This window comes from Drosophila yakuba, chromosome 2L, assembly GCF_016746365.2.
Source record: "Drosophila yakuba strain Tai18E2 chromosome 2L, Prin_Dyak_Tai18E2_2.1, whole genome shotgun sequence".
Lineage (NCBI taxonomy): Eukaryota > Metazoa > Arthropoda > Insecta > Diptera > Drosophilidae > Drosophila > Drosophila yakuba.
This window is the reverse complement of record NC_052527.2, coordinates 5,967,111-5,994,110: the sequence shown is the minus strand read 5'-3', so window position 1 is coordinate 5,994,110 and position 27,000 is coordinate 5,967,111. Positions and strand designations below refer to the sequence as shown.

At 45.1% G+C, this 27,000-nt stretch overlaps 7 protein-coding genes across 16 annotated transcripts; 4 read left to right on the top strand and 3 right to left on the bottom strand.

Annotated features, from left to right (window-relative positions):
- Positions 1 to 611: 611 nt before the first annotated feature.
- Positions 612 to 1,993, top strand: LOC6526993 (dnaJ homolog subfamily C member 28). Its single transcript, XM_002088053.4, has 2 exons — positions 612 to 804; positions 871 to 1,993. Exons 1-2 carry the CDS (start codon positions 718 to 720, stop codon positions 1,861 to 1,863), a joined length of 1,080 nt encoding a protein of 359 aa, XP_002088089.1. The 5' UTR covers positions 612 to 717; the 3' UTR covers positions 1,864 to 1,993.
- On the bottom strand, positions 1,886 to 11,264 carry LOC6526991 (trifunctional purine biosynthetic protein adenosine-3). Its single transcript, XM_002088051.4, has 7 exons — positions 10,883 to 11,264; positions 6,414 to 6,661; positions 5,705 to 6,354; positions 5,424 to 5,649; positions 4,742 to 5,163; positions 3,634 to 4,683; positions 1,886 to 3,564 (listed from the first exon to the last, which is right to left on the bottom strand). The coding sequence occupies exons 1-7, from the start codon at positions 11,057 to 11,059 to the stop codon at positions 2,276 to 2,278; spliced, it is 4,062 nt and encodes a 1,353-aa protein (XP_002088087.1). The 5' UTR covers positions 11,060 to 11,264; the 3' UTR covers positions 1,886 to 2,275.
- Positions 6,692 to 9,791, top strand: LOC6526992 (pupal cuticle protein). Of its 2 annotated transcripts, none has more exons than XM_039371833.2 (2): positions 6,692 to 8,580; positions 8,635 to 9,791. In XM_039371833.2, exon 2 carries the CDS (start codon positions 9,056 to 9,058, stop codon positions 9,641 to 9,643), a length of 588 nt encoding a protein of 195 aa, XP_039227767.1. In that variant the 5' UTR covers positions 6,692 to 8,580; positions 8,635 to 9,055; the 3' UTR covers positions 9,644 to 9,791. The 2 variants fall into 2 exon arrangements, with proteins under 2 accessions (XP_039227767.1, XP_002088088.1); XM_002088052.4 differs by having other exon boundaries at positions 6,701 to 9,020; positions 9,098 to 9,791.
- A 935-nt stretch (positions 11,265 to 12,199) lies between the features above and the next one.
- LOC6526990 (stress response protein NST1) lies at positions 12,200 to 14,710 on the bottom strand. Its single transcript, XM_002088050.3, has 3 exons — positions 14,060 to 14,710; positions 13,523 to 13,989; positions 12,200 to 13,185 (listed from the first exon to the last, which is right to left on the bottom strand). Exons 1-3 carry the CDS (start codon positions 14,111 to 14,113, stop codon positions 12,573 to 12,575), a joined length of 1,134 nt encoding a protein of 377 aa, XP_002088086.1. The 5' UTR covers positions 14,114 to 14,710; the 3' UTR covers positions 12,200 to 12,572.
- A 173-nt stretch (positions 14,711 to 14,883) lies between these two features.
- On the top strand, positions 14,884 to 16,288 carry LOC6526989 (mitochondrial magnesium exporter 1). The gene is made up of 4 exons (XM_002088049.3): positions 14,884 to 15,261; positions 15,321 to 15,753; positions 15,815 to 15,991; positions 16,056 to 16,288. Exons 1-4 carry the CDS (start codon positions 15,145 to 15,147, stop codon positions 16,226 to 16,228), a joined length of 900 nt encoding a protein of 299 aa, XP_002088085.1. The 5' UTR covers positions 14,884 to 15,144; the 3' UTR covers positions 16,229 to 16,288.
- Positions 16,289 to 19,935: 3,647 nt separating this feature from the next.
- On the bottom strand, positions 19,936 to 21,597 carry LOC6526988 (ras-related protein Rab-30). Of its 3 annotated transcripts, none has more exons than XM_015198075.3 (2): positions 21,208 to 21,597; positions 19,936 to 21,148 (listed from the first exon to the last, which is right to left on the bottom strand). In XM_015198075.3, exon 2 carries the CDS (start codon positions 21,074 to 21,076, stop codon positions 20,405 to 20,407), a length of 672 nt encoding a protein of 223 aa, XP_015053561.1. In that variant the 5' UTR covers positions 21,077 to 21,148; positions 21,208 to 21,597; the 3' UTR covers positions 19,936 to 20,404. The 3 variants fall into 3 exon arrangements, with proteins under 3 accessions (XP_015053561.1, XP_015053560.1, XP_002088084.1); XM_015198074.3 differs by having other exon boundaries at positions 21,216 to 21,597; XM_002088048.4 differs by having other exon boundaries at positions 21,283 to 21,597.
- A 262-nt stretch (positions 21,598 to 21,859) lies between these two features.
- On the top strand, positions 21,860 to 26,969 carry LOC6526987 (RNA-binding protein 39). Of its 7 annotated transcripts, XM_015197720.3 has the most exons (6): positions 21,860 to 22,012; positions 22,077 to 22,191; positions 24,509 to 24,657; positions 24,721 to 25,113; positions 25,257 to 25,794; positions 25,856 to 26,969. In XM_015197720.3, the coding sequence occupies exons 2-6, from the start codon at positions 22,138 to 22,140 to the stop codon at positions 26,492 to 26,494; spliced, it is 1,773 nt and encodes a 590-aa protein (XP_015053206.1). In that variant the 5' UTR covers positions 21,860 to 22,012; positions 22,077 to 22,137; the 3' UTR covers positions 26,495 to 26,969. The 7 variants fall into 7 exon arrangements, 2 of the variants coding, with proteins under 2 accessions (XP_015053206.1, XP_002088083.1); XM_002088047.4 differs by lacking the exon at positions 21,860 to 22,012 and having other exon boundaries at positions 22,031 to 22,191; XR_005560193.2 differs by lacking the exons at positions 24,721 to 25,113; positions 25,257 to 25,794; positions 25,856 to 26,969 and adding an exon at positions 23,323 to 23,397 and having other exon boundaries at positions 21,885 to 22,012; positions 23,609 to 24,658.
- The last annotated feature ends 31 nt before the right edge of the window (positions 26,970 to 27,000 follow it).

Sequence of the window (27,000 nt, the reverse complement as noted above, 5' to 3'; positions counted from 1 at the left end):
TAGAAGAAACGCGAGTTTCCAGTCTATGTAGAGCATGAATTATTAGTTTGAATTGCAGATGAGTTTTGCTCGCCAGCAGTTTTGGTCATCGCCAGGCTTTAATTGCAACAAGTGTGGAATTTTTCTTAGTTGATTTGGGTTAGACTTTCATTTAGAACAAACACGTAAAACTTAAACAAATAAAAAATCGTATTCTAGCGTGGTCAATATTTAATCATCACTCGCTCTCCCAATTGCATTTAATTTAATTTCTTAATATCTGTTTTAGGTAATAATAAAAATTACAAAAAATTATTTTGAAATTTTATTGCGAAAACGCCGATTGAACATATGCGATTTTTTACAAAAATTTTTTTTTTAATTTTTTGATAAAAAATAATCCGTTTTTTTTATTTATAGCAGTAAAAATAGTTGTCCAAAAGTGGAATGCCATACCTCGTTGAATTACTAATTTAAAAATTTCCGATTTAAAACAAATAACGGTTGGCTTATTTCGAATAATTTTACAGTTTTATCCATCCCTGGCGTGACCATAACGGCAAAAATACTAGCAATGTTAGCAGTATTTTTATACTAGAACTTTAAAAACAAAACAAATACCAACAGCTGATCGCAGGGAAAACATAAACAAATGTTTTCAGTAGTAGAATTTCCTTTAACGTCAGACGGCAGAGCTCGAAAATTGTTAAGAAAATAACTCCAACAAGTGTTGTTAAAATGTGGTTAGCCGGGAATCTGATCAAAGGTTCCGTAGCAATCAGATTCGGTCGTTTACTGCACCTCAAGCGCAAGGAGGTTTATATGGTGAGTGATAAATGTCCCAAGATTCCATTAGCAACAATTATGCAATATTGCACTCTATATCACCAGGAATGCTTTCGCATCCTGGGCGTTCACGAAACAGCCGATCAGAATACGGTGCGCCACGCCTACTTGGACCTGGTGAAGCGGGTGCATCCCGATTCGGGAACGGAGGAGGCCAGTGCCGAACGCTTCCAGCAGGTGGACGAGGCCTTTCGTGTGCTGCAGGAGAAATTTGCCAAAGGACGGCGAAACATACAGGAGGACGAGGAGGAGGCCATGGAGTTTGACATTAAGCATACGGCTCCGCAGCACCGGCAGTATCTGTCCAACGAGGGCATTGGAGTGGGCACTCCCTTTCAGCGGCAGAAGCAGTACCAGCAGGTGCGCGCCATGAAGGCGCAGGAACGTGTCCTGGAGCACCGAATCGACAAGGCGGCTGCTGGTGAAAAGACATTGATGTCTAAGGGCGGCAGCCACTTTCGCAAGCATGCCATTAAGACCAAGTACGGTATCGATCGTGTGGTCGAGGATCTCATACAGGAGGCCATGTCCAAGGGTGACTTCAACAATCTAAACGGGTCGGGAAAGCCACTGTCCTCGGCTCAGTCGCAGAATCCCTATCTGGACTTCACGACCCACAAGCTGAACAAGATTATGTTGGACAACGGCTTCACGCCGGAATGGATTAGCCTGGGCAAGGACATACGCGATGCGGTTGCTCAGCTGAAGACGAAACTGCGCCAGGAGCGGAAATACTACGGTGAATGGCCATTGCAGCGCGACGAGGATCTGGCCGCTTGGAAAGTGTTTAGCCGGAATCACCAGGACGATGTTCAGCAACTGAACAAGCTCATTGACAAGTACAATCTGATAGTGCCCATTCTGGAGAACCAGTTCTTTCGCCTGCACCTCGACAGGATGGCTGAACCTATATTCAAGGATCCGGAATTGCAGCGCAACGTAGTAAGACCCGAAATTAGAGCAAAGCCCAGCAGCAATCATGAGAATCAGGAAAGTGCTAGTACAAGTTTCTTTTCTCTAATCAGCAAACTATTGTAATTAAAAATGTGTGATTGTAAAATATGTGATATTAGATGTAGATTTTATGTTTACAATATTTGTATGAAATAGTCCTTTTTGTTGCAATAACATTAAAATCATTGATCAGTTTGTTGTTGAAAATATTTAAGAGAATGTAATTATAAATTTTGGATTTTTTGATACGTAAATTAGCTAATCTGTTTAATTAAACTTAAAGTTTATTGATGTCTTTTTGTAAATATTTATTCATATAAAACGAACTGCAGTCTTAACCTATAAAAATTGCTAGGCAACTAATTAACGCCAAATTTTTGTTGAAAGTTCAAGATTATAATTAAAACTAATTCGAGTTGTGGAAGCATAGAGTGCTCTATAGACAAACTCATCCCTGGTTGTTCCATTCAAGTTGTCAGGTTTCATAAGCTAACTTTTACTGGCTGCTGCCTTCCGGAGAAATAAGAGCCGTTCCATTGGCCAACAGAGCCAATGCTCTTGGAAAAGCCCAGTGCTCAGCCTTGTGGATGCGTTGCGTCAGCGAATCTTCGTCGTCATCGGGCAGAATGGGAACAGCAGCCTGGACAATGATCGCTCCCGTGTCCACACCCTCGTCCACGAAGTGAACGGTGCAGCCGGACTCCGTTTCGCCCGCCTCCAAGGCCTGCTTCTGGACATGCAGGCCCGGATACTTGGGCAGCAGCGAGGGATGGATATTGACGAGCCGTCCACGCCACTCCCGAACGAATGGAGCACTCAGGACACGCATGAAGCCGGCAAGACAGATCAGATCCACGCGAGCCGCCTTCAGATTTCGCGTAAGCTCCGCATCGTAGACCTCTCGGCTAGCAAAATCCCGGTGGGAGATGACCAACGAAGGTACTCCCGCTTGCGTGGCGCGTTCCAAACCCAGAACACCAGGCTTATTGCTGATTACCAGCACAACATCGGCATGGATACCCTGTGCCGAGTCGCGTGTTGCATCTATTAGTGCCTGCAGGTTGCTGCCCGTTCCCGAAATGAGCACGGCAACTCGTTTTCGACGCTGGGAGAGCATCTTCTGCGTTCTGGCCAGTGATGCCTCAAAGTTCTGGACCACCACCTGCGGCTTCTTCGGATCCTTGCGCGCCACCACCTCACCGACCACTGCTGCTCTTTGTGGATAACGCAGCTCCTTGAGGACGCTCTCAACTTCCGTGGGGGCCACCACCAGAACCATACCCAAGCCGCAGTTATAGGTGCGCTGCAGCTCAGTGGAACTGATATTTCCGGCCGCTGCCAGCCAGGCGAAAACGGGCGGAAGCTGGAACTTATTGGCATCCAGGCGTACGGCAAGATCCTTACGCAACACGCGCGGTATATTCTCGCTTAGGCCTCCTCCTGTGATGTGGGCTAGTGCCTTGATGCCGTGATTCCCTCGGGACAGCAGAGTGGACAGCGCCTGAACGTAGATCTTGGTGGGCACCAGCAGCTCCTCGCCCAGCGTCTTCTCACTGAATGGCGCCTTGTCGTGCAGACCCAAGCCCACGCGCTTCAAAACGGCATGGACCAAACTGAAACCGTTGCTGTGCACGCCAGACGAAGGTAGTCCGATGAGCACATCTCCTGGCTGGATTTCCTCCAACAGGGGCAGAATTCCGGAGTGCTCTGCTATGCCCAAGGCAAAGCCAGCCAGATCATAGACCTGCGGTTCGTACAGAAGCGGCAGAGCAGCACTGTGCGAATCTGGAGGAGATTAGGCAAGAAACAGGTTTCAATTAAGAGGAACTCATGCAGATTTGGTTACCAACTTACCAATGAAACTGCTGTTCGCCTGCCTGGCACCCTCTTGGACCCCGGAGTGCACCTCCTTGGCCAACTGCTCCTGCCAGCGCCCGCAGGCATAGTAGCTTGAGAAACTGATTGGCTCGGCTCCGTTGCAGAGGATGTCGTTGACGCACATGGCCACCAAATCGATACCCACGCTCGTGTTGCGATTCGTTTGCTGCGCTATTTTCAGCTTTGTGCCCACACCATCGGTGCCCAGAATGAGTATGGGGTCCTTGTATTGGGTGGGTATGCGCGTGAGCCGACGTCCAGCTGCGTTTTCAAAGCATTCCGCCCGAGGAGCTGTTGAATCCGGTTTGGCAGGCAGCTTTTTGAGCTCTTCGGGTAGTTCGCGCTCGCCGAGACCACCGAACGGCGAGGCCACCTTCTCCAGTTGCTCCACAAAGTTGCGCACCTTGATGGGAGAGCCGCTATCCTTTGTCCGCCGCTGCAGGACACCCAGCACCTTGGCTCCTGGTAGGGACGTTCGCCACAGTTGACTTGTCTGGGGCAGGATCAGAACCATGCCGATGCCGCAGTTGTGCCGCTCCAGAAGTGTTTGGGCACTCAGCTTCAGCTTGCCGGCCAGCCAGCCAAAGATTTTGGGCACTGGGACGGCACCGAAATCCAGCGTTGTCTCGAAACCTTCGGGCAGAAGACGGAGGACATCGTTGAGCAGACCATGGGTCACGTGGGCCACCGACTTGATCTCGTCACCTTTCTGTAGGTGAGGCAACAGCTGCTGGACATACAGTTGCGTGGGTGAGGCCAAGACATGGGCCAAGGTAAGTCCATCCTCGCCTCCGTCCACGGGAGAGCGCTCCCTGAGATTCACTTTGGATGCCGCCAACTGGGTGAGTATCTCATTGAAGCCGGCGCAATGGAGTCCCGATGATGGCAGACCGATGACCAGGTCGCCCGGCTGGTACAGATCGAAACGGGGTAGAATTCGAGATTGCTCCACGATGCCAACGCAATAACCAGCCATGTCATGCTGGCCGGGTGCATAGAGAGAGGGCATCTCGGCCGTTTCACCACCTGAAGAGGAATTTCAAATTAATCCATGCAATTGAAAGCAGTTCGGTCATGTTCTCACCCACTAAGGCGCACCGCGCATCCCGGCAGCCATCCGCCATTCCCTTAACCAACTGGGCGGCCAATGGAACGTGCAGCTTGCCACAGGCAATGTAGTCCAGAAAGGCGACCGGCTCGGCGCCCACTTCCAGGACATCATTGGCAGCCAGTGCGAACAGGTCGTAGCCCACATTTTCGTACAGTTCGTGCTCCAGAGCAAGCTGGATCTTGGCTCCCACTCCCTGGGTGGCCTCGGCAATGACTGGCTCCTTGTAGCTGAGCTCCTTTAAGCGGAACAGTCCACCAAATCCACCCAAGCCCCCAAGGACGCCCGGTCGCTGGGTGCCGCGGGACAAGGGCTTGATGCGTTGCACCAGTGCATCTCCAGCATCGATGTCCACGCCGCTGTCCTTGTAGCTCAGCCCCGCGCTGCTGGCACTGGCACTACGTATGGAGAAGACATGGAAGAAGATAGTCGAAGATGATCAATAGGTTACACCAAATAGTTTTGTTAGAAAATGAGCCATGAATGGGCAGCCTAAGTATGATAAACAAGAGTCTCAATCGAATACTTCAAACTTCATACTTCGAATACTTCAAACTGTATAATGATTCTTAGAATGTTTGTCTTTCAATGCGTGCTTGCTTTATTGGAACTGAGTCTTGATGCGTGATGATTCACCATATTTGATTGCTATAATTACATTTTGAACGCCTTCTGGGCAATGTCCGTTCGGTACTGAGCTCCAGAGCCCGAGAAGGTGATGCTGCCAGCCAATTTGGTGGCCTTCGCAGCGGCCTGCTTCAAGCTGCCGTCCAGGGCGATGGCGATGAGGACGCGACCGCCATTGGTCAGAGCTTCCTTTTGTGGATTCACGGCAAGGCCGCTGTGAAAGACCAGTTGGGTGGGCGAATTGGCAGCCGGAAGTCCTGAAAGTGCAATAAAAGCAATTAAAAGGCGCTCAGTGAGTGGTCGTTAACTTACCCGATATAATGCAGCCCTTTGTGGAGGTCTCCGGATAGCCAGCACTGGCCAGGATCACGCCTACGGCACTCACTCCATTGCGCCATTGCAGTGGAATCTTCTCCAGCTGTCCGCTGCAGCAGGCCTGCATCACCTCGAACAGATCGCTTTCGAGCAGCGGCAGAATCACCTGAGTCTCGGGATCTCCGAATCGGCAGTTAAACTCCAGGACACGGGGACCATCGCGTGTCAGCATAAGTCCCGCATAGAGCACGCCCTGGTAGTTGATCCTCTCCTTGATCAGACCCTGCACGGCCCGCTCCAGCACGGCCCTCTGGACCAGCTCCAGTGCCGGCTGGCTGATCAACGGACATGGACAGTAGGCACCCATCCCACCGGTGTTTGGTCCAGTGTCGCCGTTGCCCAGTCGCTTGTGATCCTGTGCTGGCAGCATGGCGCGCACGCTTTTGCCATCGGTGAAGGCCAAGACGGATACCTCTTCGCCTTCGAGCAGCTCCTCCACCACCAGCGTGGCACCCGCCTGTCCGTACTTCAGCTGTCCCAGGATCTCGTCCACCGCCTGGCAGGCCTCCTCCGCATTGGCGGCCACCACCACGCCCTTTCCCGCTGCCAAGCCAGCCGCCTTCACCACCAGCGCTGGATACGGTGCGCTATTTTTAAATATATTTTAAAATTGTTTCTTTTAAGAATTAGATGGTGGGGTTTATACCTCCTGATGAATGCCTTGGCCTTTTCCGTGTCCGTGAAACTCTCGTAACGCGCGGTGGGAATCCCGTGGCGCAGCAAGAAGTCCTTGGCCCACTTCTTATCCGCCTCGATTTGGGCACCTTGCTTGCCGGGTCCAAAGCAGGCGATTCCCGCGCTCTGCAGCACATCGCCCAGACCCAAGGCCAGGGGATCCTCGGGCCCCACAATCACCAGGGCTATCTGGTTCTCCTTGCTCCACTTTGCAATGGCCTTTAATAAATGGATAAAATTATATATAAAATTAATTCATAAAATTAATAATAATGAGAAAGTTACTTCTATTTGTGCAGTGATTCATAATTTCGTAACCAATATAAAACCATTTATTTGGATGATTCCAGATCATCCACAACAATAACAACCCGACAGGCTGGTTGTGATGAAATATAATCGAATAACCGATGTTTAAATGACTTAATTGACATTGTAATCGCATTTACAACTGATACGCTGATAAATTCTGACCAAAAAGATATCATTTTGTGCGATCCCCCAGCCAGAAACTCAGAATTTGCATTCTAATCGTGCTTTGTCTCCGAAAGCAATCTTCAATTTTGAGATCATAATTGGGTTTTCCAATCGAACCGGGTCACGATCAACCGCCACTTCTTGGGATCCTCATTGTTCTCGGTTGTTTTTGACTTTTGGCAACCACATTCCAAGTCAAAGATAACACTCCTCTAAGTACACAACCGGTTCCAGCGTCAATTTGTCGCCAAAATACTACGAGTAAATGCCTTCCTAATTGTTTTGCCATTAAACTGGGTCTGTGGGTGCATTGTCTTCGCACTTGGCGGATGCACGGCGATGATGAACTGACTCAGGCGCCAGCTATGTCAGCCATGTCAATAAACCAAGTTAATCCCAGCTTGAACGCTGGTCCGGTTTCAGATTCGGATGCGTAGCCCGTCGATATCGTTACTCAGCTCTAATTCGGATTGGCGCCAACGCAGCGTCGGATTACGCCGCTCCGGAGAAACGTGTCTCGATTGCACTGGCCAGCGTTCCAGACCATTTAGCACCTGGGCAGCTCATCCCGATTTCCTTAACCCCCGCATTGTCCATCCGGTTGACCGTTTCGCCGTTTCGTTTCCCAGGGTTCAAGAACGTTCACACGGAATGACGCTTTTATTGGCCCATTTGGCTTTCCAAATGAAGCGCGATTTGGCAAACCCGGCCAAGGTTTTAATTTCCCGTTGCGAAGGAGCGAAGGTTGCGGCGATGAGCTTATGACAGTTGGAAGAAAGATCAACAACTTTTATATCTTCGGTATTTCCTCTTCTTTTCTTGCTCAGTTCTGGCAAGACTCGCATTCTCCGACTGGCTCTACCCAAATTTGGCTAGAACGTATTCGACTTTATGCTTTACAGAGTGCGCTCATGATTTACTGTATTATATGCAAATGAAGTGCGGGTGAATGGGGATGTTGGGGATGTGGGGATGTGGGGATCTGGCCATCTGGAGGGGGCGGCCAGTCTGGAGCGGAATGCTGCCACATTTGTCTGCGGATAAGTACGGAATTAGATACGCTTTGCTGAATTAGTCGGACGGGTTTTTTTTTTTGAGATCTCGGACAAAAAGAAGTATCATCCAGGGGATAGCAGGAAACTTCGACTCGTCTGCGTTGCTGCCAAGTGATTGAATTATATGCTTGATGATAAAAATCCAAAGATCATTTATCAGACTACCTATGCTTATGCAATTTCCAAGAATAACCATGCAAATAAAGTGAGCAAAAAGTTGAAGAAGTAATTAAGCTTCATTAGACCAAGCCACTAATCCAAAATTGGCATTTAGGCTGTAAAGCATTACTTAACTGGAAAGTCATTTCCTTTGAAACAAAACTAATTTACTAATTACAAACAGTCTATCAGTAGTATATGGAAATTCCAGACATAAATTTCAGCTTAAATGACTGTTATTAAATTAATTTTGTTAATTTGCAGTGCATACTATCAATCATTGAAAAAAACAAAGTTACATTGACACATCTTTACCACAGCTACATACAATATGGTTTTTACAACAGTGCAGTTCAACGATCGTTATGGTATTTAGAGCTCCTTGAGATGGTAAGTCGAGCCGGGCAATATGGGATTTTCAAGATCAGCCACAATACATATCAAATTGTAAGTGCCCCAACCTTCGAGTAGGGCATAACCATTCACGAATGTTTCATTTAGGTTTCACTCGGCTTTCCGTTTCGCCGGACTTCAGCAACCCACACTTTGGGAATTGCAGCGGCGACAACGACAAATAACGCCGTTGATACCTATATAAAATATAATTCCTATAAGAAATAAAATCATTTTATTTATGACTGACTAAGGCGACCAGCGGCGATGAGATGATGTAGATGGAGACGATCATGACGATGGCGATGGCGCTGACGATGACGATGACGAGCGGAGATGGAGATGGAGACGGCGACGGCAACTCGGAACTGGGTTTCCGAGGCGAAGTATTGCCAAAAATCCGCTGGTGAGCGGTTGGATATAAAAACGAAAGCGTCCGAGAAGCAGGCAAGCAGTTTAGAACCAAACTCGAACGCGACACCATGTATTTGCTTGTAAGCCTCCAGCTGACAAAAACGGATTCCCCAAAATGGATTACTATAATCGCCTATCACTCCCATCTCATCCACAGGTGAACTTCATCTTCTTGGCGCTAGCCGTGCTGCAGGTGCAGGCTGGCTCCTCCTACATACCGGACTCGGATCGCAACACCCGCACCCTGCAGAACGATCTGCAGGTGGAGCGGGATGGCCAGTACCGGTACGCCTACGAGACCTCCAATGGCATCTCCGCCTCGCAGCAGGGATTGGGCGGTGTGTCCGTGCAGGGCGGCAGCAGTTACACCTCACCCGAGGGCGAGGTCATCAGTGTAAACTATGTGGCCGATGAGTTTGGCTACCATCCCGTGGGCGCACACATACCCCAGGTGCCGGACTACATACTGCGCGCCCTGGAATACATTAGGACGCATCCGTACCAGATCAAGGATTACTACACCGGCGAGCTGAAGACCGTGGAACACGATGCCGCCGCCTTCAATGTGTACACCCGCAACATCCAGGATCCCACCACCCCGAGAACCCGACCGAGCACCACACCCAAGACCATATACCTCACCCATCCGCCCACGACCACGGTGCGACCACTGCGCCAAAGACGAGGTGCTTCGACCCACTGATGAGCGATGGTCGATGGTCGGGCATCATTGGCTGGAGGGGAAGGGGCTGGTCTCTTGGGAGTCCAGCGGGCGAATCTGTGAATTTTGATCTAAACAATTAATTAAGCCACGAACAATAAATAGAAGTGCTAAGCAAACGTAAGCTAAAGTGTAAAACGTTGCTATTGTTAATCGATCTGTCGACTTGTCTGCTGGATATAATGGATCACATTATGGCTTGGCATAAACAGTTTTGGGTATTTGATTCTGTTTATGGAGCTGCAATTAATTCGATTTAAAGGAAGTCTATGCCAAGCAATTTGACTGAGTGTTAATAATTAAAATCGGTTTTAAGATTCAGAGGAATCTTTTTAAGCTGTTGAACCAATTTATATTTATATATATTATATTATATATTTATATTTTATATAAATTTAATATTAATGAAAGGATCGTAAAAGTCGCATTTGAAACTCAACATTTGAAGGAACAAAAAGTGGAAGCCCCAATTTAAAGGTAATTTTAGTATAATCTTAAACAGCACTTTCAATTGATGTTGTTTTTGCATCTGCTATCTGCTATAATTAATTAACCCAAATGAAGCGGATAATTTATTCAAACTGGTTTTTGGTTCACTTTCAGTTGTAGTTATTTTTTGGTATTCCATTATTAAATGATTTTGTGTTGGAATTTTTTTTATAATTTCTATAAAATTAAAAAAATATTAAGTTGTCAGCAAACAAGTTTTAAATAATTAATATGTTATATTTTTTTAATCTAAAACACATCTACACTATATATTACTATTATTCGCATAATTGAGCTGTGCATGTGTAGTACAAAACCACTTGCACACGTGGAATATTTATAAATATATGTATGTACATTTCCCACAACGAGATAGAATAAACCCACAACCTGCGCTACACACATCACTTATCAGCCAGACGTGCAATCGCGCCCCCATGGCCCACGTAAGGGTTAAGGCGCCGCGTCGATCCGCGCTTGGATGCAATGAAACGCTTTCCCAGCGTCTTGATTACATCTTTATGGCTGCCGCTCAGCATGAGAGTTCTCCACGAGCATGGAGTGCGTTCTTTACCACGATCAGAAGCCATAAAAGCGGATGGATCACTAGATAACACCATAAAATGGCAACCAAACGCATTTAGTGCCGAAAATTGAACACACACACTTGCACTTGGGAGTAACTTTGCGAACCGCCCGAAGGTCGCTCCAAGGTCGGAGTAACGAACCTACCTCGAAATCCCCAGGATGCAAGGTCTTCGCATCCAGATTCTGGCACTTGTCCACCAGCTGGATGCCATGGCTGCCCGGCAGTGCGTAGATTTTGGCCACTTTCGGGGATTGCGACAACTTCCAGCAGATCGCGTGCTCCCGACCGCCGCTGCCAATTACCAGAACGCGATGCGACATAATTCCGCCGGAGAGGAACAGTTCAACGCCAGTGAACTAATCACGTTTGCAAAGTTTCCAAACAATAACACTATAACACTATAATGCGCACCCACGTGTTGTTGAGCTCGCCGATCAAAATCAAGAGTGAGCAACGCGAGATTCAGTGTTTCAAGTCGGTTTCGGATCAAACCGCTCGGTTCGACGCCTCTGCATCAACTGAAGTCTGGACTGGAGAGGTTGGAAACGCCTAGGCCTACATAGGTAGACGGGTATGTATGTGCATAAATGTATGTGAATGTGAATACCCTAACCATGTGCGATTATGTTTGTGTTCAGGTACGGGGGCTGATAAGAGCGCTTCCAGTGGGTTGCTTGCACTCGTTTCTACACAGACGAAAATAAACCAGCTGGTAATTAGATATCTTATATATAATATGATTAAGTTTAGATAGATATATTGGGTTAGTAAAGTAAATAAATCACCCTTTAACCATTTAAAAGCTCAACAAACAAAACAACTTGTGCATGTGCTAGCATTTTCTCCCAGTGCACGCGTCGCTGTTTCTTGTTTTCGGCCAGGCGATCGGAAAAGTTGCGAATAAATAACAAAAACACGGCGATAGCCTTTCGGGACCCCTGAAAAATCAACGATCTCTGCGCTGGGGGTAAATGGAACAGTAACTCAATTGCATTCCCCTTATCACGATCACTTTGTAATTGGAAGTGATCATCCGAAAGTTCTGGAAATTTTCCTCATATGTACCCACTTTTATGCGAATTAATGGATCAGCTGTATGCTGAAAGCTCTGCTTAAACATACATAAATCTAGAGTGAAAGCTCGAAGCTGAACGAGATAACTCCCCGGCGAAGCTTTTACCATCTGATATATTGACTTTCTCTACTATACACACATACATATGTATGTACATATATTGAAAAAAGGCTCGTAATCCTGTAACTTTCAGCACAATAAGTCAGGCAGCAGAATCAAAACATCACTATTGTCATTAATGAGATCGAAAACAAGTCGAGTTGGAATCAACAGCCGCTGATTAATTAGGTATGGAAAAGCAGCGGGCAATAAATAAGATCGAATCTCGAGCTCAGTAATTTGAGGGATCATTGCACCGCTAAAAAAATCATAATCTTGCATCACATTTTAAAATTACCGTTTCGTTTTATTAGTACGCATTATACAAAAATTGTGTGGTGTGAGTTGTAAATTTACAAAATATCTACCATAGTCCGTCATAAAATTTGTTTAAGATAGTTGTTGATGCTCGGGTCTATATCGGGGTGTATAGCCAGTGGCTAGGGCAACGAAAACCGCGCCACGCCACATCGAGAACCTGAGTGCAAATGTGTGGCGGCGACAACGAATCTCAGAATGCCAATGCCTTGTGGGTTGCGCTTTTTCGCTTGATTTTCATATTTTTTTATAGAAACATGCATTTGGAATCGAAGTACCAAGATGAAAATTAGATTAGAAGTTATTGAAATAGACAGGACCCTCTCCATCGCTGCAGTCTGTTACCGGCGCATCTGAAAGCCAATGGAGCCATTCGGGCAGGGACCCTTGGGCAAGCGCAGGACTAGGTCGTTGAACGGATGCGGATGCTGGCCGAGCTGCTGCTGATTCTGCTGCTGGTGCTGGTGCTGCTGCGGCGACTGCAGCGACTGTTGGCGCAGGAGGGCAGCGGACACTGAACCGCCCACAACAGGTGACCAGCTCTGCTGTGGATTGGGCGAGGATTGGGGTGGCGCCTGAGCCTGCATCCCAACACCGCCCATTCCCGCTCCTACGCCTCCGTACGGCGGCAGCCGTTGGTTGAAATGATTCTGAATCGAGGGCGACTGCTGCTGCTGCTGTTGCTGCTGCTGATGCTGCGGGTTATGCGGATAGTAATAGTTAAGGCCAGGCTGATTGTGCGGCCCCTGGAAGTAGCTGTTGTAGTTATTATACATCGGCGTCACTTGGGACATTTTCGGTGCAGAGCTCGAACGATGCATTCCGGCTGCTGGATGGCTACTATTGTTATTGATTACGTTGTTGTTGCTGTTAGCAGTTGGGGGAGTGGCAGGCGGCGCCGCGCCTGGGGGAGCTCCACTGCTGCTGTTGACAGCTGGCGCGCTGGGAGTGGTCCTAAAAATAAGACAAATATGTGGACAGTTTTGATTATGATGTCCCTATAAATTTGATCCAATTCTTTGCAATATTTAAATATCAACAAAATATTCAGAACGTGGAAAATTATTCATTTTATGGAGTAATTAAGCAGTGACCATTATAAAAACCTATTAACTTCCGAGTGAACGTTTAAAATAACTTGTTTATCAACAAAATATAAACTATAGTTATTTCTGTCTAGATAAATGAGTAAGTTAATCAAGACCCTGGGTAGATCATATTCGTATTCATATTAATAAAATGAAGTAAGTAAGTTTGAAAATTAAATGCCTGGTATATTATAATTACTAACGGTTTGTCATCCTCTGGGTTTTTGGCAGCGCCCAGGATGCGCAGCCTGGCCTCGGCGTACTCCTGTTCGCGCTGCTTGAGCGTCTTGATGGGCTGCTTCGGTCGCATCCCGTTGGTGTCCCGCCGCTCCTCCGCCTGGGCGGGCCGTCGCAGTATCTTGACGGTTTGGTTGCTGGTGGGCGTGGAATAGGTGGCCGAATCATAATCATTAGACGACTTGTGCAGCACCATCATGACGGGCTGCTGCTGCTGTTGCAACTGGGCAGAAGGTTCTACCTCTGCTGGCGGTGGTTGGGGCTTCCGTGCAATGGTGATCTGTCTTGGCGTGTGATTGCCGCCCCCGCTACCACCGCCGCCGCTGTTAAGGATTTGTGAGGACTCCTGTACGCTCTGCGGCCGTTGGAGCAATTTCATTTTGTGGACAGGTGGATCGCTCGCCTGCAGCTTTGTTTGCAGAGTCAGGGAGAGCTAGGGAAAAATAGAGGGGTGTTCCATCGGTTATCAAGTAACACGTTCAATCACGTCGCGTGGCACTCACCCCAGCCTCGTCGATTTCCTCCCAGTTGTCTAACACATCCTCGCCATGGGACATCGTTCAACAAAGCACGTTGCTGGATTGGTGCTAGAATATATACTTCGGGTTTCGTGTTTGCGTTTTCGCTCACTTTCTTCTCTTGCGCCTGCTGCTGCAGCTCGCACTCTTACTGATACATGATTCCTTTGCACTTTTATCAGACATAAGTTATGCGTATGTTGGCAACCACACTTTTTTCACAAATTTTGCACCCAAGAACCCTACTGAAAAAACAAAAAAACAATACGCAACAATTTGGCCTGCTGCTAATGTCGTTCTCGTTGTTGTTGTTGTGGTTGTTCTCAGTGGGCTGGTCTTCTTCTTTCTCGTCAGGTCACAGCAAAAGTGACAGGTTTCGTTCTTTTCCACGGAAACTGGGAAAGTGGTTCCACTGTACTGGCCCAACCCGCACTGCGCCAGAAGATACTTGGCCACCCACCTTTGCTAGCCACAATTGTTAACCATTTGCTTTTAACGCTTTATTAATAAAAGAAGTGTGTGGCCGTCGCCCGCGTTTCGCTGGGAATGTCGATCGAAATTTGGAATCGTGATGTGTTAATCGTGTGCTAATCGATAGGCTATGTAATCGAACGGGAAATTTAAAATGTGTGTGGTTTTTCATGTAATTTTCCAACAATTCATTAAATTTGACAATATTGTACAGGATGAACTTTTTAGTTGTTGGTGTTCATGATAAAGTAAAAAGAAATTTTTACTCACTACCAAGAACTGCAATCGATAACTGCATGTTAAGGCAGGGTTAGGCGTATGTTATGTTAACATGATAACCAAATCAGCTGTTCCCCCTGCAATTTTGGGAAGGCTAATGAAATATTTGAAATAGATAAGAGGCACAATTGATCATGGAAGTTATAATACCGCGCTATTCGGAACCACATATCATTATCATAGGTCAGCAACCGCGCAGCAAACAGATTACCAAGCGATAGCAAACATCTGGAAGCCAGCGATCTTAAAGCACGTGTGTGTTTCATTCAGAAGCTGACGGAATTTCTCGCCGTGTTTACGTAAATAGTTTTAATTCCGCAATGGAGGAGGTCGAAATCACAACGCAAAATAAATCCAATCCCGTTAAGTCCTTTATTGCGGGCGGTGTGGGAGGCATGTGCAATGTGCTCGTTGGCCATCCCTTGGACACAATAAAGGTGAGCTCCAAAACTCTGGTTCTAATGAAATGGAAGTAATGCTTTTGGTTCTATTCCAGGTCCGTCTCCAAACCATGCCCACACCTCTGCCTGGACAACCGCCGAGATACAAAGGAGTCATAGATTGCGCCGCCAGGACATTTCGTCACGAGGGTGTCCGTGGATTCTACAGAGGAATATCCGCTCCTCTCGTGGGAGTAACGCCCATCTATGCCGTGGACTTTGCCGTCTATGCGGCGGGTAAACGATTGTTCCAAACCGATGACCACATTCGGCTCACCTACCCACAAATCTTCGCCGCCGGTGCCTTGGCCGGAGTTTGTTCCGCCCTAGTCACAGTACCCACCGATCGAATAAAAGTCCTTCTACAGACGCAAACCGTGTCCAATGGACCTCTCCTCTACAATGGAACCATCGACACAGCTGCAAAGCTCTACAGGCAGGGTGGCATTAGGAGCCTCTTTAAGGGAACATGCGCGTGCATTCTGAGAGGTAAGCTATTAATTGATTGATTAACATCGCCTGAATAGTAATTAATACTTTGCATTCGCAGACTCGCCCACCGGTATTTACTTTGTCACCTACGAGTTCCTGCAGGAATTGGCCAGAAAGAAGTCCGCCAACGGAAAGATTAGCACCACATCAACGATTCTGTCTGGCGGAACGGCGGGCATTGTGTTTTGGACTTTGGCCGTGCCGTTCGATGTACTTAAAAGCCGTCTCCAGTCAGGTGAGTCATCCAATCGCAAATTGTAAATGTATTAGCAATGATTTATAAATGCCATTAATTACAGCGCCTGAGGGCACATACAAACATGGCATTCGTAGCGTTTTCAGAGACCTGATGGCCACAGAGGGTCCAAAAGCTCTATTTCGTGGAATCCTGCCAATTCTACTTCGTGCCTTTCCCTCCACTGCAGCAGTTTTCTTCGGCGTGGAGCTAACCAATGATTTGTTGAAGGCTTAAATTTAAAAATTTGTATTTAAGAAAGGCTGTTTAGAATATTAAATATTGTTTACATAGTTATTGAGTTTAGTTTTTCTGGGTTTCTGTTATTAATTAGCCAAAATGATTTAAAAATTAGCTATGAACAGTGTCCAAGGCATATTAATGAAAGTTCTACACAGAAGAGTTTAAGAAACGTCAATGATAATTGATAAAAGGGTTCCCCAAAATGCGATTTAATGCTTGCTTTAATTGTTTGTTGCTAACGGTTTGAGCAATTATTTAAGCCCATTGAAAAAAAGACCATTCATATAGATAAATATTACTTTACATGGTAGAGTATCTTTACGTTTCAGTTTGGTTTCGATTCATTTCAATTGGAAGGCGATATGCAATCGATAGTTTCCAAGCAGAACCGATCGTCTATATTAAAGGGGAATTCACGGAGGGAAAACAAAACCAACTATTGCTTCCAATCAGAAGACTACTTGCAGTGAAATTAATATAAAATAAAGAAATAAATAAATTAAAAAAAAGTGAAATAAATTAAAACTATTAATAAAGTGGAATTTCAATTAAATTGAAATTGTAAGAATTATAATTGTGATTTCACAAGAGCACGTATATAAACGTATTTCCCGTCTTATCAGTTTTATTGCAGCGGCAATTTGTGTGTCTAAGCTAAGTGACTAATCGCAAACTAGATACGAAAGACTAAGCTAAAATAAAAATGACCAATAGATCTCCTAACCAGCAGCTTAATATCACTTCCTATAATATCAGAGGCTTGGGCGGCAAGCAAAACAATGAGGAATTTATCCAATACCTGCGAGACTTTGATATTTTCATTTTACTTGAAACACACACCCTGCCAAATGCCACAGCCACCGAAGAATTCAAGCGACGGCAACCCGATTTTACGTTTTTGCATTGGAAGGATGCCAAAAGGGAACTTCGTCATGGCAGAGGAATCGGTGGGTGCATCATAGGGATTCGGAAATCGCTCAATGAGCTGGGAATAAGCCACTCAGTTGTGGAAATAAACGATTTGAAGATTCTGCAGATCAGACTGGGTGATAGAAAGCTAAATATTATTCCACTTTACATCCATACCTATGGATGGGAGAAGGAATTCCGGCCAGTGAAGGAGGCCTTTGAAAACCAGGAGGTGCCCATGAATAATGTCATAGTTATGGGCGATGTGAATATCCGAATTGGGAAGTTCAAACAAGCCGTGGAGCCCAATCAATGTGTGGCCAACAAAAATGGTCGAAAATCGCATGACAAAAAGTTGGAGAGGGCAGGAAAGTTTCTCACCTTTTGCACCAACAACAAGCTACAAATCCTGAATGGACTGACCCACGGGGACGCAACAGGTAGCTACACCTACTTCAGTAATCTGGGCAACTCCACCATTGACATAGCCGCTGTGAGCCAGCACTTGATGACCGCCGTCTTGGACTTCAAGGTGGATAAGCCGGAGAGGGGGCAGACCCGACATGGATCCGACCACTTGCCCATCTGCCTGCAAGTGGACCTCGAACTGCTGCGAAACGCACAGTTGGCCAGGGTATCACCAGTGCGACTAAGAGGCAGTCACACTGCGCCATTCGATTCCAGCATCGTGGTGAACGAATCCAGTTTGGACGCTGCCATAACAGCCGAGGAAGTAGTACATGTTCTTAGACTCGGATCTTTTCCCGAGTTTTCGACGAGCGTAATGCAGGATATCACCCGCCAATGCAATGCCATTTTCAACGCTGCAAACAGCGAAAGGGACAATATCGTTGGTGCAAATATTCCTACATCGTCGGACATCACAAGGATTCTACTACAAATAGTAAAGTCAAGGATGTGGAGGTGGTGCAGGCAAAACCGCATCTTGAGTGATTCCCAGACTCGGTATGCGGGAAAGTTCTCCAAGGTGGATGCGGTTTACAATCTCAGCGCCATTGCCAAAATCAAACTGACTGATAAGGGCACGCGAGTTTACGCTTATCTCGTTCAGTTTGAATCAATAACTTCCGAAATGCCCGCGCTTCTGTGGACCAAACTTCAAAGTCTTGGTGTCTCGTCGAAGGTATTACGTTTCCTAAGAGATAAGATATGCGAAAGCACTTTGCGAAACTATTTTCAAAACGACGGCGCTATGGCAAAACTCCTATTCACGCTGTATTTGAATGATCTGCCCGAGGAATTGAGGGGCGGAATCGTCATCGATGGTCGCCACTTAAACGTCCTTATGTACGCAGATAAGATCGCAATACTTTCTGAAAGTATCAACGATCTGCAGGACATGATCGACCAGCTGGAAGCCTACTGCATCACATGGGGCATGGTGGTGGACATGGACAGGTCCAAAGTTATGGTCTTCAGGCGCGGTGGACGGATTTCGTTTGTTGAGAAATGGATTTTAGGAGGAATGGAGATCGAAACCACTGCCAAGGCAAAGTTCCTCGGCTTTCAGCTAACAACTACAGTGTCCAACAAACAACAAGTACTCATTATGATTGCAGACGCCAAAAGTCGGCTCAACGATTTCAGCACATCCGAAAACTGGACGAGATTGATGAATCTATACATGGCTCAAATGTGGGGATGCGAACATTTCAAGCAGATCCAAGCTCTGCAACGCTCTTTTACACGAAATACTGGTAATGAGTGTACCAACCTTAACCATCTCGCACTTGAGCTTCATTTGAAATATATTGAAAGACTTATATATTCACACAATGAAAATTCGATCTCGCGATTTCTAACTCTTAAAGTAAAGGATATAAACATCCTGTGGGCTGAGGAACTGAATAATATTTGCAGTCTCTATAACTTAAGGTGGAAGAGCTTTTTGAACTCTGAACCGGAGTGGAGTGACTTTTCTGCGAAATTATTAAGCCGCCTAAAGGAACCCTCAAATTAAAGGGAAGTTTTTTTTTTTAATGTTTATGTTTTACATAACAAAAATATGTGTGAATATTTAAATGTAAGATTTCATTTTAATTACTGTGATATTTATGTAATAAAGAGATATTCCAATTTTTATATCAACAACTTTTTCAGCAATATATACATAGTTTATATATATTTTATATTTTTATGTTATAATATATTATATTTTTTGTATAAAGTTTATATACTTACCAAAATATTTAACTCTGCTTAAAAAAGAAACTATAAATTTGTTAATAAATGGTTGAACAATATTTTGAATGTTTTTAATTAAAGATCAATTAAATAAGAACACTTTTGTAGTTTAGTTTTATTAAGTTTTTTCTTTTTATTTAGCATTCTGGTCTATTCATATTTCTAATTCTTAATTTTTGGAATGTCATAAAATCACCTTAAACACTATTACGAATATCATTTAAAAATCGCATTACCAAAGATTGCACAATAATCATAAAAATATGTAAAAATAATTGTAAATAAATATGCATTATTGTATATGTATACAAAAAATTCAATATATAAATTACGCAATACTCCTTAGGAATCAATCTAAAAAAAAAACTCAATAGTGTGCATAGCATTTTTGATATCTTAAATTCTTCATAGCATTGGCTGTGATGCTCACTTGGTAAAGGATCCATAATCAGATCAATACGTCTATATAATACAAATCAAGAAAATCAGGCGGTCATAAACACCTCCAATGGAGTTCTTGTAACACAAATAATTAGCATCCTTAGTCATTGACAGCTAGTTTCCGATAGGATCTTAATCGTGATAAATAGTAAATTAGTGTGTGTTTTATAATCAATTTGTTTTCCGTGAAACGAAGAGGATACAGATTTAACAACCAAAAATCAGTTTTTTAGTTTTGGAATTTACACAATATACCGCAAAGCATCAACAGAATATCACTAGTAGTATTTAACTATAATAGATTAGCTGCACAGTTTCCAGATCCATTCGTTATTTTGGTAGTTTAGTGAAAACGATGAAAATTGCTTCAAAAACTGTTACATATAAAGGCTTTTTAAGTCAGTGCTTTAACAATCTAAAAGAAATCGTTACAAGGGCAAACGATCTTAGTCATAATCATGCTCATAAAAACAAAATATATGAGTAACCGAGTCGTATAACAAATGTATGCGTTAGAATGCGGGAGCATCATGGTAATAAAAGATAAATGGAATATCACGATAAGTCCTTAACTAGTTACAGATTAGCTGCACAGTTTCCAGTTCGGTTTACAGCTCAGCCCGCTTGACTAGAGTTGGAGCCGCCGCTGGCGAGTCCGCCACAGCAATTGCTCTGCGCTGCCTTGGCACTGAAGCTCCCCAGGCCGATGGAGTTGCCCTCCGACTGGCGCTGGGCGGCCGCCGCTGCGGCCGAACTACTGCCATCCTTGCTTCTAGCCTGACCAATCAATTCGGCGGCAATTTCGTAGAATAACCGCTCGACATTCTCCGCCTCCTTGGCGGACGTCTCCAAGAAGTACATGTCATGCTGTTTGGCGAACTCTTCGCCAATTTGGGTGGGTATCTCTCGATCATCCCTGTCCGTCTTGTTACCCACCAGAATTTTGAGTACCTTGGAGTTCGCGTATTCCTGGATCTCGCGCAGCCAGTCTGGTAGGCAGTCGAATGTGGGCTGGCAGCTGATGTCGTACACCAGTATCAAGGCGTGAGCCGATCGATAGTAGCTTTGCGTAATGGATCGGAACCGCTCCTGGCCTGCGGTGTCCCAGATTTGTAGCTTGATCTTCTCGCCCTCCACCTCCACAGTCTTAATCATGAAGTCCACGCCAATGGTGGCACCCTGGCCAGGTGGAAACAGGCCCTGAGTAAAGCGGCGCACTAGGCAGGTTTTTCCAACACCAGCATTGCCAACCAGGACGATTTTGAACAGGAACTTGTAGTCCTCCATTGGGGCTGTGGCCAAAATGGGTTGATTTTTGGGGTATTTAAGTGGCTGGGTGTGGGCAAGTGTGTGTGTGCTCTGCGAAAGTACACGAAAGTTAGTCGGAGTTTAGACACACCTAGTCAGCGACGCGTAACGATTATACTTTGATGGCTGGTTCGTTGTTCGTTGGATCAGCTTACGCCATCCCCAGCAAAGACAACGCCTCTCACCTGTGGCTCACTTGGGGCTCTATCACTACTTGGGCAGCAAGTTGGGTGGTTCCAAAGGCTGTTAGCCTTGTTTTTTGGCTTATTTGGCTAAAAGATGATGACTCAACAGCAGCTGTAGGTGCTTATTACACGCTTATCTATGCAAATCGGCCCAAAATCCATTCAGCAGGGTTTTGACCGGTTCACTATGCTTGGAAATTGGCAATCAACTGGTTGCATGCTGCCGCATTAATTGCCAGCCTTAATTTTGCTTATGTTTACCAACAGAATTTTGCTGTATTTCGACGTGATGGTATTTGATTAGAGATGTGCAAAAACATCCATTCTCTTAGCGATACTTCCCGATGATTTTCTTTGTATCGATGGTTTGTGGTTTTGCAAAACATCGGATGATGGTTAAAAATTTTCTTGAGTTGCTGTTTAATTAATTTGTTTAATTAATTAGCGCAAATTCTTTTTTAATCAGCTGTAAGCAGTTGCTGTTTTGACGCTTGATGTAAATATGCCCCTGTCTGAACAGGCTCTTATAGATTTATCAGAAACAAAATCCACGATATTATCGATATCGTACTCGCAATGCAGTACGGGTACCAATTATCGATTGCACGTCATCGATAAGTTATGTGACAACCCTGAAGCCGAAAACAAGCAGCCACGCTAGAGAAGAAAATCTGGTGGAAAATTGACAAAAATTATATTTGAATAAACGCAAAAGCCAATAGAGAAGTTCGTAAGTGGTCCTGCGAATTGTGCTGTGCGTCCCCACCACATTTTGATTTCTCCAAACGTGCCAGACACCAAGCAGGGGACTTTTTTCACGGAGCACCCCGGATAGCACCGAAGTAATTTTCGAACATGGCCGAGGACTTCGATGTGGAGGCGATGCTCGAGGCGCCGTATATGAAAAACGTAAGTTCCCAAAGGTTGGTTAACAGCCGATTATCGTTTTAAATTAAGTCCCAATGGCTTTTGTGCCAACCCAATGAGATTATTTTGCTGTGAACTAAAAATGAAAGAAAAAACAGTTACTTCATATGTATGTTTGTATACTTCTTTTCCCACATAGACACCCACAGGCGTACGTGCATTTTGTGTTTGTATGTAAGTCTTCGTCTCGGGCACACACACACACACACACACACACATGTGCAGTCGATGCATACTAAGATGTCTTAAATCGATTTTTAGCCTAATTTTGATGTTAAATAAAAAATCGGCAACCGGAACGCCAATTTGCGTGCTGATTTTTATAATTTTTTTTTTCATACTCGACTGCGTGCATACAGAAAAGTGTTTCGCCAACGGAAAATCTGTCTGTGTGTGGGTTTGTGTTGTTTATTTTTCTACGCGGCATTTGATACAGTCGTCCACTGCAGTGGCTGTACAGTGGGGTGCAAAATATTTGGCAGGGTTGCAATCGCAACTAAACAAGTGTTTGGAAAATATAAAGGATTGAATTACTAACAGGACAGTCATGGTTTTATAAAGTTTCCCATTAAACTTACTTATAAAAATACCAACAACGTATGTAAGGGATGTTATATACCACGTATTTAACTTGGACTTTAATCTCTGTTAATGACTGAATCGGATTAGTAGCAATGGTATTCCTCTTATCTGGGCATGCCATCTGTAATAATATTTAAATAGGTTTACTTCTTGGAAAATGTCAATATGTCTATAAATATGGTAAAATAATTTGGTCTGTTTCCAAAGGCCTTTTAAGTAGGATTTACAAATGCATTTTTGGTGTGTTGTGGAATAAATCTGATAAAAGTACCAAAACAAACATAGTCCGACAGCTTGCCAAGGTTTTCGAAATAGCAGGCTTTAGCCATCTGAAGGACCAGCTAAATTAGCCATTGAATTGAATTCTCTTTCGCCCCGAATCAAGAACCCATGAGTTCAAAGGTCTTATTTCTTCCTATCTGCTGTCTCACTAAGAACAACCGAAAACTACCCACACACAATCACCATTAAAAAAATTAAAAACCCAACCAAAATGCTAGAATAATTCTTAAGGGTGAAATGTCTTTGCAGAGAATCGAATAAGCTCAATATTGTTGCTAGAGATTGTTTTGGTCATTCTAAACACAAAAAGCTGGAGACCATTTGGTAAGTTTTGAATGTGCCAGAAGCTGCGAAAAAAACCAATTACAAAATTACAAAACAATAAAACAAAAAAAAAAAAACCAAAACATATCTAGGCATTTTGTATTTAATATGATTTGTTTATGTTTGCGTTTTTTTTGAACACAATCCAATTGAAATCGTTACCTTACTGCTCTATGTAAACCAATGAAACTGAACGTGCACTAAATTTCAGATATACTCCTCCTAACTTGTCTGGGGCAGCAGGCAGCACTACTACTACTCTCACTCACAGTCAGACAAGAAAGAAAGTATCGCTCAAATTACAAATTACAGATTTACCATAAACAGAAATCGAAAAATAAGCATAAATGACCAACACATAAGCCCAAAAAGCCAAGCCAAAACCAAACCTATTTGAACAAACAAAATACAAAAAGTAATAAGCAATTCTTAAACTATAGCACTACAATCTTACTTATATAATGTCTATGTCCTATATATATATAGACGACGTCTTTTTGAGAACCAATCAACCAGTCCACTCCACTAGCCAGCGCTAAACATTCCCCCAAAACTGATCTGATTGAGAATGAGCATGGGAAATTTGCCCATGTGGAGACAACATTTCTCGCCGTCGTGAACCATCTGTGTGTGTGCCATATACAAATTAAATATACTATATATTTTTAGTAAAACTATGTATAAGATATCTCTCTATATATCTATATCCTTATTACTACCTTGCTAAAAATTGGCAATGATCCCCAAATGATCATTGTTGACTTAAGCATTTCTACTTTATATACTTGCAGATGCCAAAAATTTAACTAATTTACTTTGATTTGCTTTCTCTTATTCAAAAAAAAATATTTACGAAACTGAAAAAATAATATATCATAACAAACTCAATGATATAATCGAAAATCAACCAACATCAACAACGACAACAACGTAACGAACGATCCACACCCGTTATGTGTTCCCACCCACCAAAAAAAAAAACTGAAACCAATCGACAAAAAAAATAATCCACTTATCTGTATCTACATTATTGCTTGCGCCCAACCAACCCATCCTCCCTGTCCACTCCCACACCCAATCCACCAAACAAAAAAACAACCTATCTGTGTAGAATGTCAGTGCGGGCAGCGGTGGACGTGGTGGACGCAGGCGCAGCGGCAGCAGTCCCGGCGGCGGAGGACACGATGATGACGCCGAGAATGGTCCACGGAACGGCAGCGGCGGCGGAAGCTCACACAAAAAGCAAAGCAAGCGATCCCGGTAAGCACAATTAAAAATTCACAAGCTAAAATACTTAACTCATTCTTTTTTGCACTCTTGCAGGAGTAGAAGTGGATCACGAGATGGCAAATCTCGACGAGATCGCGGCAACGAACGTAGCAGTCATCGGGACAAGGACAAAGAGCGCGATCGAAACCGTGACGGAGGCGACCGGGATCGACACCGCAGGGAAGGCGGAGATCGTGATCGGGAGCGAGAACGTGAGCGCGAACGCGACAGAACTCGGCGCAGTCGATCGCGGGATGAACGCGGTGGAGGTGGACGCTACGGCGATCGTGACAAGGATCGGCGAGATCGTCGCGGCGGCAGCAAGTCGATGCAAGTGGATCGCTCGCGGGACAAGCGTAGACGCAGTCGGTCCCGCGATCAACAGCGCAAACGGTTGAGTCCGATCCGTGAACGCAAGCGCAGTCATTCCCGCTCAAGGGATAGAAAGTAAGTTTATAACGAGCATTACACATTACCTTTAAAAATCCTTATAATCAAGGACGAGGAGAGTCTACAAGATAACTTATGGTCATCCCCTTTTGTTGGCTTTTTATTACACAGTTTATTAATAGAACTCTTACTACTTGTAGCAGTCGCCGTCGGGGAACCAATTCGCCACGACGCCGCTCACCAGCGAATGGAGCTGACCGCACCCCGCCCACCGAGCTCAGCCCCGAGGAGCGGGATGCCCGCACCGTCTTCTGCATCCAGCTGTCGCAACGAGTGCGAGCACGTGACCTGGAGGAGTTCTTCTCCAGCGTGGGCAAGGTGCGCGACGTCCGTCTAATCACGTGCAACAAGACGAAGCGTTTTAAGGGTATTGCCTATATTGAGTTCGAAGATCCCGAATCCGTGGCACTGGCTCTGGGCCTCTCCGGCCAGCGGCTGCTCGGCGTGCCCATCATGGTGCAGCACACGCAGGCTGAGAAGAATCGCCTCCAGAATGCTGCACCCGCATTCCAACCGAAGAGTCACACGGGTCCCATGCGCCTCTACGTGGGATCACTGCACTTTAACATTACCGAGGACATGCTGCGGGGCATATTCGAGCCCTTTGGCAAGATTGATGCCATTCAACTGATCATGGATACGGAGACGGGCCGATCCAAGGGCTACGGATTTATCACGGTGCGATTTAAACGATACCTAAACCATTAATTTTAACTAATTGCCTATTTTTATTTTGCAGTACCACAATGCTGACGATGCCAAAAAGGCTCTGGAACAACTGAACGGCTTTGAGCTGGCCGGTCGCCTTATGAAAGTGGGCAATGTGACGGAGCGCCTGGACATGAATACCACCTCGCTTGACACCGACGAGATGGATCGCACGGGCATCGATCTTGGTGCTACAGGACGCTTGCAGCTGATGTTCAAGCTAGCAGAAGGAGCCGGTTTGGCAGTGCCCCAGGCAGCTGCTAATGCGCTGCTGGCCACAGCTCCGCAACCGGCGCCGTTGCAGCAGCAGGAGGCGGCACCATCGATAGCCACACAGTGCTTCATACTGTCCAATATGTTTGATCCACGGACGGAGACAAATCCCACCTGGGACGTGGAAATCAAGGACGATGTGCTAGAGGAGTGCGCCAAACACGGCGGAGTGCTGCACATCCACGTGGACACCATCTCGCCCACGGGAACTGTGTACGTGAAGTGCCCGAGCACAACGACTGCTGTGCTGGCAGTAAATGCACTGCACGGGCGCTGGTTTGCCGGTCGAGTGATCACGGCGGCCTATGTGCCCGTGATCAACTACCACACCATGTTTCCGGACTCCATGAACGTCTCCGATCTGGTGACGTCTACGCGCAAGAACACCGACGATTGAGCTGAATGCGTGGGCAAAACTATTGTTAATATTCGTTACAAGAACTAATTTTTGGTCAAAACATTTTCAATTTTTTTAAAGACTCGACGCAAGCTGAAAATTAGGGGCACATATTAAAATACAAATATATATGAATTTAAAAATTTAAACACTTCTCAACTTGAACTAATTATGTCCGTAAACTATATAAATGTGTTTATGTGTATATTAGATCGCCTGAAATGCTGCAAGATCGTGTTACCAATGAAAAATTACGTAGTTGTTAGTGCTTAATTTGTAATTTGCTAGTTTGACCGCCAAAAATGTAAGGACACTGACCGACCGACTGATATATCGATTGTTGGCTTGCACGGTGCTTGATTTTAAAACATTGGACATTGTAACATTTCCCATACTTGTTAAGCCGGTAGTTTTACCATACAGATATTTTGTAGAAAAAATGAAACGCTAATCAAAAATAAAACGTAAAATCGGATGAGTATTGAGTTTCAATTTCAAGGAGCGAT